This window comes from Arctopsyche grandis, chromosome 3 (genome assembly GCF_051622035.1).
Source record: "Arctopsyche grandis isolate Sample6627 chromosome 3, ASM5162203v2, whole genome shotgun sequence".
NCBI lineage: Eukaryota > Metazoa > Arthropoda > Insecta > Trichoptera > Hydropsychidae > Arctopsyche > Arctopsyche grandis.
Window position 1 is genome coordinate 32,846,493 of NC_135357.1, and position 13,136 is coordinate 32,859,628.

Below are 13,136 nucleotides of genomic sequence, written 5' to 3' on the forward strand. Positions count from 1 at the left end.
ATGACATGCCGACTCAAATTGTCAAGTGCCGTTTTATTAAGTGATAAGCAGTACTGTTAATAAAAAATCAGGTCGCATTCATTGAAAGCCTAGGTTCTATAAATCATATTCATAAAGTAGATAGAAGAAACGGAATTCAGCGATGAAATGTCATACGATGAGTACTTACCATTTTTAGGTATTTCAAGCGGATCATCTGTTACTGAATACTTACGGGTTTGGTGCATCCGCTCTAAAATCGCCAGTTTAACAGAATGGCAGCTTTAAGCGTAATTCTCGTTTTCTCGAATGATAGATTGCACATCAGATGACGAGTAACCTTTCGATGTGCACAGATACAATTATTAAAATTGAGTTGGATTTTTCTGGCGAGTTTAATAAGGCAAGATTCGGAACTTATTGAATCTTATTAGAATCTATCATTCGAGAAGATGAGAATTGCATTTAAAGCAGCCGTCCGTTAATCTGTCGTTCAATTTGTCTGGCGATTTTAGAGCGGATGCACCGCATCCAGGTAAGGCCAACAGGCAAATGCATGACTCAATAGCCACGCACCAAAAGTGAGGAAAATATAGCTGTCTCTTTATCTCGTATTGATTTATCCATCAAAAAGAATATGCAAGCGAACAGTCAAAAACATGACTCACTACCGCCTTTAATTGTATTATATATGTAACTTTTTATTGTATTATATATATCTATATATCTAACTAGTCTTCGGCGATGGAACGTGCTTTTTCCAGGAAAGAGGGCGTTTTGGGCTATTTTTCAGGAAACAGGGCAAACTACAAAGATAGAGAGCAAAAAAAATGTTCACCAAATGAACAATGGTGCGCGGGGTCGCGCCGGCCTATGGTTATAACTAGAGGTCGGATTGGAAGCGTGCCGTTCATTGTTAAGTGTTCGCTGTGCTTTGTCCAATTTTATGAACAACCTTTTTTTTTGCACTCTAGCTTTGTAAATAGACCCAAAACGCCCTGATTGCTGGAAAAAACACGCTTTCGGTCCGCCCTTTAGTTATAACATTTCTCTGTCTATGTTACTACTCCATCTGTTAATATCGCGTCAAAAAATTACTAAATAATTAAATTTACTAATACTGGTTTGAAACTCGGCTACTACTGGTTTAAAACTAGAAATTCCGTGAATTTGTCTTTCGATATAAACATATTAGACCAGAGGTTTCCAAAGTGGTCCGAGGAGGACTGCCAGGCTGCCTGACAGGAAGAAAAAAAAATGGGGGTCCACGAGATGTAAATGGGGGTCCACGGACCGGAATCAATGGAATCAAATTTAATCAAAATAATGCAAATCAAATCAAATATTGAGGATATTTTGACTATGGAAATACCTCCGTGGATTATTAATCCATACTGCGACATTGAAGATGTGGATACAGTACAAGTCACAGTACAAGAAGAATTGATTGGATTAAGTACAAACGAAGAACTTAAGGTACAGTTTAGAAAGGGTTACCAGCAGTTCTGGCTGCAGAAAGATATCCCTGTTGCTTATCCTATATTGTGGACTATCGCAAGAAAGTTTTTGATAGCATGTCCTTCTTCGTACCTCGTGGAAAGAGGTTTTAGTGCAGTTGCCAATTTTCTTACGAAAAAAAAGAAATCGGTTGCAAATTACTGTACGTGGAGATTTATGACTGTACCTTACGAATTTGAACCCAAATATTGACCAATTTATATCGGAGCATCAGGTTCATCCCTCTTATTAACAGAATTTATTATTTTATGTAAGAACTTTATTGTGTTTTGATTTGTTCATGAACACACTGTGATAGGTTTTTTTGTACAGTGGACAATTGTAAAAAAAATATGTATATTTTTTATTCTTATCTTTATTGAATTTTTTTTTATGAAAATTTTTCATTAAAAAAATATTCAATAAAGATAAAAATAAAAAATATACATTTTTTTTTTTACAATTATCCACTATACAAAAAAACCTATCACAGTGTATTCATATTTGTATTTAAAAAAATTAGAAAATTTCGCATCCTGGGGGAGGGGGTCCACGAAGGATAAAATACTGGGCTAGTGGTCCACGGGGAAAATAAGTTTGGGAGCCTATGTATTATGGTGCTTACGGCCTAAACCAACGACGATTTTGGGCCAACTTTTTAACCAGCAGTAGCGTACAAAATATCGAAATAAAAATTAAATTTTAAAATTGAAATTAAATATCAAAATCAAGCTAAAGAGCGAGATTGAGCTAAAATTAGATCATCGTTGATGTTTTGAATTACAACAATATTTTGAATTACGACGATACCGCATTTAAAACCAGAGAAATATTATAATTTCTCTGCGTACGAGCGAAAAAAAATATTGTTAAAGTCGTCACGAGATGTTACTGTATTTCCACTTGGATGATCGATAAAAAAAAAACAATTCATAAAAACGCGGTGTCGGATGTCGGTGATTTGTCAAAGGGTTTTTTTTCTTTCGTCGAAATAAAATTAATAATCACACATTATCCGATAAATTTTACCTCTGAAATGATTTAATTACTTGATTTATTTCGACGAGAGAAACAATTGAAGAATAAAAAAATCCGTTTGATGTGACCGACAACACCCCGGGTTAGCAAAAATCGTTGGATCACCCACACTAATACATGATATATTCTCAGTAACTGCGCATTACGGGGAAGTAAAAATAATAATTCTTTGATTTTTTTTCGATCTTAGCGCGTATCTTCGTAAGTCAAAACATCTTCGACAAACAAAAGTCGAGGGTTACCTGTATGTGATTGTTGATGATCTAATTTTAGGTCAATCTCGAAAATTTATTTAAATTGTGCATGTTCTGTTTTAACTTTCAATATTTAATTTTAATTTTAATATAATGATTATAATTTTATTTTGATACTTGAATTTAATTTTAATATAATAATAATAGTTTTAATTTTGATATTTAATTTCAATTTTTAAATTTAATTTTGATTTCGATATTTTGTACGCTACTGGTTTTTAAAGTTGGCCTGTGGGCCGTTCGTTGGCTTGGTGCGTACGCACCATTAGACGGATTTACCTTTCGGCCAATAGATTATCGATGAATGCGGTATTAGTGGAATAGCATTCGGTGAATGAATTTCGGTGTATAGCATTCGACCAATTTACATGCTCCCTTGGTTCGGTTACTCTTTGACATCTGCAGTTGACAGCAGTCTTGGCTGATGCTCGGATGGGTGTCAAACGGATAGTCATCAATAGTGTGATAATCATCTCTCTTATCACATCGTTTTATTGGCGAATAAGCGAAACCGTTCCACTGCTTTTCATTTCATTACTTTGTTGCCCTCTCTATATTTTATTTTACATAACATGTTTAGAGCCATGGAGTGTAGACTTTGTCTCTGTTATGCTCCATTCGAGTCTTCTGTCTACATCCGTGACTATCCTCATCCACTAGTTCAACGCATTTTGACCAGCTGTCAGCTACAAGTCGGTTACAGATACTGTTGACAACTCAATAGTCAACTCACCAGAGACTCATTGCTTCTATTTATTTTACAGGTTGATAAAGATGATCCGTTGCCAGACACGATATGTCTTTTATGTAAAAACAATCTGGAATTGTTGAGCAATTTTAAGAATATTTGTATTCAGAGTGAAAAAACACAGAAACTAAGACACGGAGGCAGCTGTGATATCAAAATAGAAGAAATTATATTGGACGACGTGGTTTGGCAGGATGAGATTGGTGTTAATTCAACGTCGAGTGTCTGTCAACAGGCCGTTGATGAATCAGAGTCGAGAAATTCGGGTCAAGTATTATTAGAAGGAAATCAAAACGCCTTATTAATAGAAAAAGGAAATGTCAGGAAGAATTCGCAAGTACGGCTTCACAATTTAGCAATTGTAAAACAGATGTATGCTTATAATTGTTTAATTGTCGTTTTATTTTGCAGAGAATCAGAAGGAAATACACGTACAAATGCGAGATATGTTTTAAATCGTTCACTGTTAAAGCTAACTTCGTGGATCATGTGAATTCTCACAAGGGGATAAAAGCATACCAATGTAAAGTTTGTTTGATTTCATTCACTCATAAGTCTGCCTTCAAGCGACATGAAAAAACTCACACCGGGGACAGACCGTTCAAATGCGATATCTGTCCCAAGTCTTTCATTCTAAAGCATAACCTGATGGGTCACTTAAAATCTCACGCTGGGATAAAATCGCACCAATGCGAAATGTGTTCTAAAGTATTCATTGCTAAATCTGACCTTGTGGATCATATAAATTCCCACAACGGGATAAAAGCATACCATTGTGGAGTTTGTTCAATGTCATTCACATATAAGTCTACCTTCAAGAGACATGTAAAAGCTCATGCAGGTGGGAAGCAGTTGAAATGTGAAATGTGTTCTAAATTATTCGTTGCTAAAACTGACCTTGTGGATCATATGAATTCTCACAGAGGGATAAAAGCATACCGGTGTGATGTTTGTTTGGTTTCATACGCTCATAGGTCTGCCCTCAGGAATCATATGAAAACTCACACCGGCTCGAATTTGCTCAAATGTGAAATGTGTCCCAAGTTGTTCACTGTTAAATCTAGTCTTGTGGTTCATATGAATTCTCATAATGGGATAAAACCGTACCAATGCGAAGTTTGTTTGATTTCATTCACTTATAAGTGCAGCCTCAAGCGACATTTAAAAACTCATACCAAGGAGAAGCTGTTTGAATGCGATGTTTGTTCAAAGACGTTCCATCTTAAGAATTTACTAGTGGGTCATGTGAGATCTCACACCAAGTCGAAACAAGCGCACAAATGCGAAATCTGTTTTAAATTGTTCACTGTTAAATCTAGCCTCGTGGAGCATATGAATTATCATAATGGGATAAAACCATACCAATGTGAAGTTTGTTTGATATCGTTCACTCATAGGTCTGCCCTCGGGAGACATGTAAAAACTCACAACGAGGAGATACTCTTCAAATGCGAATTATGTTCCAAGTCGTTCACAACTAAATATAGCCTGATTGATCATATGAATTCTCACAATGGAATAAAACCTTTCCGATGTGAAGTTTGTTTGACTTCGTTCACTCATAGGTCTGTCCTCTCGAGACATATGAAAACCCACACGGAGAATAGGCGGCTCAAATGAGACATTTATTCAAGTCGTTCACTTTAAAGGACATCCTAGAGATTTATAAGAATTCTCACATTGAAAAATACTGCACAAATGTTTGCTCAAAGTCCTTTATATATATAAATGTATCAAAGTCCTTTATGTATATTTTTGCGAATCGTGTGTAACGGCAAACTATGTAACACTGCAATATATCAAATGGAAAATATGTATCACGACCGTACATCAATAATTGGGACAAAGTCGATTCATAAACAGATTCCGAAGTATTTATATTAAACTAAACGGTCCTATTTTGAAACGTCTTACATCTTGTTCTCATATTATATATTTCCTAGAGATTCATATGAAATCTCACATTGGAAAAAACTGCACAAATGTTTGCTCCAAGTTCTTTACATCGGTATATAGATTTGTTGATCGTGTGTAACAGCAAACTATGTGGCATTATTTTGAAACGTCTTACATCTTGTTCTCATATTATTATAAGCAGTTTCATTACATAAAACAAAAATATGTTATTTTATATGTATGTACGCTTTTTCAAGTGAGTTTTATTTTTATTTTATCGCATTCAAAAAGTAACCAACGTTCCGCCATTTTTAATGTGAATTTTTTTCACTTTTAATTTGAAGTTCTGTGCGTGTGCAACTTTGAATTATTTAAAATAAATTTTACAACCCAAATGATTATTGATCTACTTTTCTGTATTTAATTGTTGTAATAACCTAAACATAACACAGATGACATCAGAAAGATATATATGTAGATATGTAAGCTAGATAAAAAATTCAGGTGTGACCAACCCATGACTATTTATATATTTGAGGAATATATGAGTCACAAAACAAAATTCTATATTGAACCGTACAGACACATTCACACATACCGGCAGCATTATGAAATACTAATAGCTGAGACAGCATTTTCGATACAAATTGAGCGCAAATGTATGGAAACTTGCACAAGACAAAAGTTCTACTTCCGGCTGTCGGATTTTGTTCAAATTTTTTTATTACTTAAAATCACTATCAGTATTATACACATTAAATATCAAGAAAATAAAAATAATTTAAAAGGTCAAAATAAAATAATGAAATATTGTTTCAAAAAAAATACTACTTCCGGTTTACGAATTCTGACCAAAACCTTATCAGCTCTAAGTTAGTACATAAATAATACAAATATAAATTATCAGCTTGATGCGTTCAGGGGTGTGGACAGAGTAGTGGGCCCAAGATTTTTGACCTTTTTAAGAGGAAAAAATCCCACTTTATTAAATGTTTAAGGAGTCTGTCCGAGCCAAAAACCCACGTGGCCGTGTTTTGGGCTCTTACGGGCGCGCGCTCATCTGACGAGGCGCGCTGGCTGTCAAATCAGACGCTCGCTAGCCGCCGACCGAGAAGGTCTTGGCGTGGCTGGTCAACCCTTCCTGACCAGCCAGCGTACTCAATCCACAGCCCCCGCCATAAAGGGGCAGAGGCGTCGAGCAACTCCCCGGCTCGGCCGTCAAGACAACAATAAACCAGGTTAAGCTAAAGCCAGAAGTTTTAATTCCCCACCCCGCACTGTTCCAGCACGTGCTCCAGAGCGAGCTGATCGAGACGACGACACATACACAGCCACTGGTCACCCATACATACACATACGCATATATACAGCCCCTGCAGCTGTCGTTCAGGGTCGAAAAAAATAGTGGAAGGAAAATCAAACAAGAGTAAACTGCCACTACAGATTTAGGGATGCTTACCAAATTTTATCCATAACTTGTTATTACGCTTAAACTTCTAGATATGAAATTTCAGTTTAATAAACCAAAAGGTTTCTGAGAAAAACAAAAAGCCTCGATTCTCTAGAGTAAAAGTACTACTTCCGGTTCAGATAAAAATATAAGGTTATAAAGATTATTATTTCTATTACATGTAAAAAAATTTCAGTCCGATTCTGTTAGCGGTTTGTGAGATAATCGAATTCAAAAACTTAAAAAAAAGAGGACACCTATAAGGAGTATTTAAGTTGACCATTTCCGGTCAACTTAAAAATTTACATCGTGTTATAGAACAGGGGTCACCAGTTATAGAACAGGGGTCACCAGTTATAGTCAGGTAGTGCTGGCTGCGGAGAAGTTGCGAAGTTCGTTGAGGGGGTCACCAGTTATAGAACAGGTGGTCGAGTGAAAGGTTTCGACCGTTTCCCGGCCTATGGAAATTCAGTTGAGTTTGAAAGAGGATCGTTTATTTTTGTTCAATTGGTACAATGGTTATTGTATGTACGAGGAGGTTTCTTCGGAGAAGTGATCTGTTTGAACTCCAGAGGCTCACTCTGCCGGTGGAGGTTGCTGCGTTGCTTTATAAACGTTTTGGGTTGAAGTGTGTCGTGTGCACATCTTTTGTTCTTGGTACTCGCGCTGCCCCAGTTATGCTGCGAGCGTGGTTTTATGGGTTCATACGCCTGGACGTAGTTCGTGGTTTTTATGGGTTCAGTGTGTTCTTCCTTTGTTTCCCAGATACGTGTATAGAAACACGTGTCGACCTTTTGACGAGGCGAGCGTGTGCCATGCGTTAATGACTTTCCTGGATATGTGTCGCAGTGACCTGATGAGATCATTTCAGTTGTACTATATGCCTACAGTGTCGATAAGAATTTCAGTAACCGATACTAAGTTTCAGTTCGATAAGACTAACGGTGTTCAACAAAAAATCCTCAAAATTCACAGTCACGCACACACACAGACACACACACCTTTTCCAGATCATGAAAACGTGATCAGTAGGGGCCGGGCCGCATGAAAACGTTCGCTACCACGTTTTGAGCGCAGTGTGTTTGTGTTAGTGCGCGATCGTATAAGCGTAGTGACCCCCACTCCTTAGCCCGCTGGTCGCTACCTCACCCGTCCCCAACGTTCCCCTCTCGTATCGTATGGTGGGTCGAGAGGGGGGAGCGGAGATCGAGACGCCCGTCGAAACTCGTCTAGCAGTATATGAATATGCTAATGAGGATTGGGAAGATGCTCACATGACATTTTATCTTAGAAGTAGAATGGTTATTGTTAACAAAAGTATGGTTTAAAAGCGAGCCATCGAAGAGAGAGACGGAAAGTCACAAGAGAGAGAAGAGTAGCATGTCCCATCTACCTGCATGCATTGGTCTGGTCGCCCTCAACCAAGTCGCACGGTGCGGCCCGGCCCTAATCGATTCTGAGTTCGAATTTTCGCATGATCACAAAACTTCATCTACTGTTACTACGCACATAGATAAAGTAACGAGGCTTCTTGCTATAGCGTTTGTGTGTACCAAAGTACCAAAAACTATTCCCAAACATATTAATAATCTTACCGTGATATATTTCCAATCTTTATACGGAAAGTCACAAGAGAGATGTAGCATGTCCCATCTACCTGCATGCATTGGTCTGGTCGCCCTCAACCAAGTCGCACGGTGCGGCCCGGCCCTAATCGATTCGAGTTCGAATTTTCGCATGATCACAAAACTTCATCTACTGTTACTACGTACATAGATAAATTAAAAAGGTATGTATTAAAGATACTATGGGGGATGAACGAATGAGACGACTGGCATGTTAATGCACGTGTTTTATTTATGACAGCTGAAGGCAGAGTGAGTAGCCGCTCTCCGAACCCAGCCGAGTTGGTCCCCACTCGCAGGAAGGTAACCAAACTCGACCATGTCGTATAGCGAGCCGCCACAATACGAACAGGCCCAGATCTAGAAAGTGGCAAACTGGCCATTTGGCCAGGGGTGGCAAAAATTGACGTGAAGAAAAAATAAAGATGATGTAAATAAATAAAAAGTTATAAAACAAACGTGCCGTGTCCCACATTTTCAACGCTCCCCTGGTACTTGAGATGTTGGGCGACCCTTCAATATATATTTTTGCCGCTCCTTATTTATTATTAGGAGTAAGGCAAGGAAACACCATCTCGCCCAAACTATTCAATGCGGTACTTGAAGGCGTTCTCAGGAACATGGAATGGGATACAGTAGGAGTAAAAATCTTTTTCGGTTTGCAGATGATATAGTTTTAATAGCTAGTGATCCAGCTGACTCAAGGCGAAAACACAGCGTTGGACATGTTTTTTTTTTTAAATACAATAGTAGTAGAGAAGAGGAAATAAAGCGACGTTTGAAATTAGGTAGGAGTGCATTTGAACGAATGAATGCGGTTTTTAAATCAAAAATGCCACTTTGCCTGAAGAAAAAGATTTTTGATCAATGTGTTTTGCCAGTGATGTCGTATGGATGGCACATTGGACATCGAACGCCAAGTTTCTACACAAATTCCAATATACAAAAAGAAATTTGGAAGTGGTATGCTTGGCATAACGATGAAACAATACGTGGATGAGAAGTATGACAAGAGTTATGGATAATGGCTAGAGTGAAGAGATTGAAATGGCAATGGGCGGGCCACGTGACTAGAAGAATGAACGAAAGGTGAACAAAAGAAGTGCTAGAATGGTAACCGAGAGAATGCAAAAGGGTAAACGGAAGATGGGTAGATGCAATTAGGAAAATGTGTGGGGTGAGATGGATGAGAGCTGCGCAAAATAGAGACAAGTGGAAACGTGTTGGAGAGGCCTTCATCCAGCAGTGGATGGTGAGTGGCTGCAGATGATTTTAAATACTTACAGAGTTTGGAAGGCTGCAAAGATTAATTGGGCTGTAACAGCTCGTTGACCTTACCGGTGATAGTAGTAGCTAGAATATGAAAGCTGGACAGTAAGTAGTAAGTAACAAAAATATAATTTTATATTTAGGGTGCATGGTTGTAGACTGTGTTAAATTTAGACCAGATATCAGGTCGTGTTGTCAATTGACGTTTGCACATATGTAACCTTTACGAACTAGCAATTTATTATTTGAACCATGGAATGTAGACTTTGTCTCTGTACTGCTCCAATTGCGACTTTTGTCTCCATCCACGACTATCCTCATCCACTAGTTCAACGTATTTTAAACAACTGTCAGCTACAAGTCGGTTACAGATACCGTTGACAACTCGATCGTTAACTCACTAGACTCTCTACTGCTATTTCTTTTACAGGTTGATGAAGATGATCCGTTGCCAGATACGATATGTCTTTTATGTAAAAACAATCTGGAATTGTTGAGCAATTTTAAGAATATTTGTATTCAGAGTGAAAAAACACAGAAACTAAGGCAGAACGGCAGTTGTGATATCAAAATAGAAGAAATTATATTGGATGATTTGAATTGGCAGGATGAGATTGGTAATAATTCAACATCAAATGAGTCAAGAAATTCGGGTAATCACAATGCCTTATTACTAGAAAATGGAAATGTCAAGAAAAATTCGCAAGTATGACTCCAAAATTTGGCAAGTGTAACAAATGTATGATTATAATTGTTTAATTTTCTTTTTATTTTGCAGAGAATCAGAAAGAAATACACGTACAAATGCGAAGTGTGTTCTAAGTCATACACTGCTAAAGCTAACTTAGTGGATCATGTGAATTCTCACAAAGGGATAAAAGCATACCAATGCAAAGTCTGTTTGATTTCATACACTCATAAGCCTACATTACAGCGACACGAAAAAACTCATACCAGGGACAAACAATTGAAATGCGATATTTGTCCTAAGTCTTTCATTCTGAGTCGTAACTTGGTGCGTCATTTAAAATTTCACGCTGAGATTAAATCGTACCAATGCGATATGTGTTCTAAAGATTTCACTGCTAAATCTGACCTTGTGAAACACATAAATTCTCACAACGGGATAAAAGCATACCAATGCAAAATTTGTTTGATTTCGTCTTCTTTCAAGAGCCATGTAAAACCTCACATCTGTGGGAAGCAGTTACAATGCGATATGTGTTCTAAATTATTCATTGCTAAAACTGACCTAGTGGATCATATGAATTATCACAAAGGGATAAAAGCATACCATTGTGAAGTTTGTTTGGCTTCATTCACTTATAGGTCTGCCTTCAAGACGCATATAAAAGCTCACATCAGTGGGAAACAGTTACAATGCGAATTATGTTGTAAATTATTCGTTGCTCAAACTGACCTAGTGGATCATATGAATTATCACAAAGGGATAAAGGCATACCATTGTGAAGTTTGTTCGATGACATTCACTTATAGGTCTACCTTCCAGAAACATGTAAAAGCTCATGTCAGTGGGCTCAAGCAGTTAAAATGCGAATTTTGTTCTAAATTATTCGTTAGTAAAAGTCACCTGGTGGATCATATGAATTCTCACAAAGGGATAAAAGCATACCAGTGTGATGTTTGTTTGATTTCATACTCTTATAGGTCTGTCCTCCGGAATCATACGAAAACTCACACTGGGTCGAATTTGTTTAAATGTGAAATTTGTCCTAAATCGTTCACTATTAAATCTAGTTTTGTGGTTCATATGAATTCTCATAATGGGATAAAACCGTACCAATGCGAAGTTTGTTTGATTTCATTCACTTATAAGTGTAGCCTCAATCGACATTTAAAAACTCATACCAAGGAGAATCTGTTTGAATGCGATGTTTGTTCAAAGACGTTCCATCTTAAGAAATTACTTGTGGGTCATGTGAGATCTCACACTAAGTTGAAACCAGCGCACAAATGCAAAATCTGTTATAAATTGTTCGTTTCTAAATCTTACCTCGTAGAGCATATGAATAATCACAATGGGATAAAACCATACCAATGTCATGTTTGTTTGATATCATTCAGTAATAGGTCTGCCCTCGGGAGACATGTAAAAACTCACTCCACGGAGATACTCTACAAATGCGAAATATGTTCTAAATCGTTCACAACTAAATATAGCCTCATTGATCATATGAATTCCCACAATGGAATAAAACCCTTCTGATGTGAAGTTTGTTTGACTTCGTTCACTCATAGGTATGTCCTCTCGAGATCTATGAAAACCCATACCGAGAATAGGCGGCTCAAATGAGACATTTGTTCAAGTCGTTCACTTTGAAGGACATCCTAGAGATTCATTAGAAATCTCACATTGGAAAATACTGCACAAATGTTTGCTCTAAGTTCTTTACATCGGTATATAGATTTGTTAATCGTGTGTAACAGCAAACCATGTGGCATTATTTTGAAACGTCTTACATCCTGTTCTCATATTATTATAAGCAGTTTCATTTCATAACACAAAAATATGTTATTTTATATGTACATATGTACGCTTTTTCAAATGAGTTTTATTTTTATTTTATCGCATTCAAAAAGTAATCAACGTTCCGCCATATTTAATGTGAATTGTTTTCACATCTATTTTGAAGTTCTTCTGTGCATATTCATTAAATGAATTAAAATAAATTTAACTACCCAAATGATTATTGATCTACTTTTCTGTATTTAATTGTTGTAATAACCTATACATAACACAGATGACATCAGAAAGATATATATGTAAGCTAGATAAAAAATTCGGGTGTAACCCACCCATGACTATATCTCTGTATTTAAGGAATATAAGAAGGTCACAAAACAAAATTCTATATTGAACCGTACAGACACATTCACACATACCGGCAGCAAAGCATGAAATACCAATAGCTAAGACAGCATTTTCGATACAAATTGAGCGCAAATGTATGGAAACTTGCACAAGACAAAAGTTCTACTTCCGATTGTCGGATTTTTTTTATTACTTAAAATCACTCAGTATTACCCATGCACATTAAATTTGAATAAAATAAAAATAATTTATAAGGTCAAAATAAAATAATGAAATATTGTTTTAAAAAAAATACTACTTCCGGTTTACGAATTCTGACCAAATGCTTATCAACTCTAAGTTAGTACAAAGAATACAAATATAAATTTTCAGCTTGATTCGTTCAGGGGTGTGGACAGAGTAGTGGGCACAACATTTTTGACCTTTCTAAGAGGAAAAAATCCCACTTTCGGTTTATTAAATTTAGTGATGTGGCGGCTCGCTTATACGACATGGTCGAGTTTGGTTGCCTTCCTGCGAGTGGGGACCAACCCGGCTGGGTTCGGAC

At 37.0% G+C, this 13,136-nt stretch overlaps 2 protein-coding genes across 2 annotated transcripts; both read left to right on the plus strand.

Annotated features, from left to right (window-relative positions):
• The first annotated feature begins 3,010 nt into the window (after window positions 1-3,010).
• On the plus strand, window positions 3,011-6,176 carry LOC143909634 (uncharacterized). The gene is made up of 3 exons (XM_077427715.1): window positions 3,011-3,460; window positions 3,533-3,853; window positions 3,928-6,176. The coding sequence occupies exons 1-3, from the start codon at window positions 3,341-3,343 to the stop codon at window positions 5,134-5,136; spliced, it is 1,650 nt and encodes a 549-aa protein (XP_077283841.1). The 5' UTR covers window positions 3,011-3,340; the 3' UTR covers window positions 5,137-6,176.
• A 3,734-nt stretch (window positions 6,177-9,910) lies between these two features.
• On the plus strand, window positions 9,911-12,820 carry LOC143908952 (uncharacterized). Its single transcript, XM_077426812.1, has 3 exons — window positions 9,911-10,116; window positions 10,187-10,462; window positions 10,535-12,820. Exons 1-3 carry the CDS (start codon window positions 10,009-10,011, stop codon window positions 11,981-11,983), a joined length of 1,833 nt encoding a protein of 610 aa, XP_077282938.1. The 5' UTR covers window positions 9,911-10,008; the 3' UTR covers window positions 11,984-12,820.
• The last annotated feature ends 316 nt before the right edge of the window (window positions 12,821-13,136 follow it).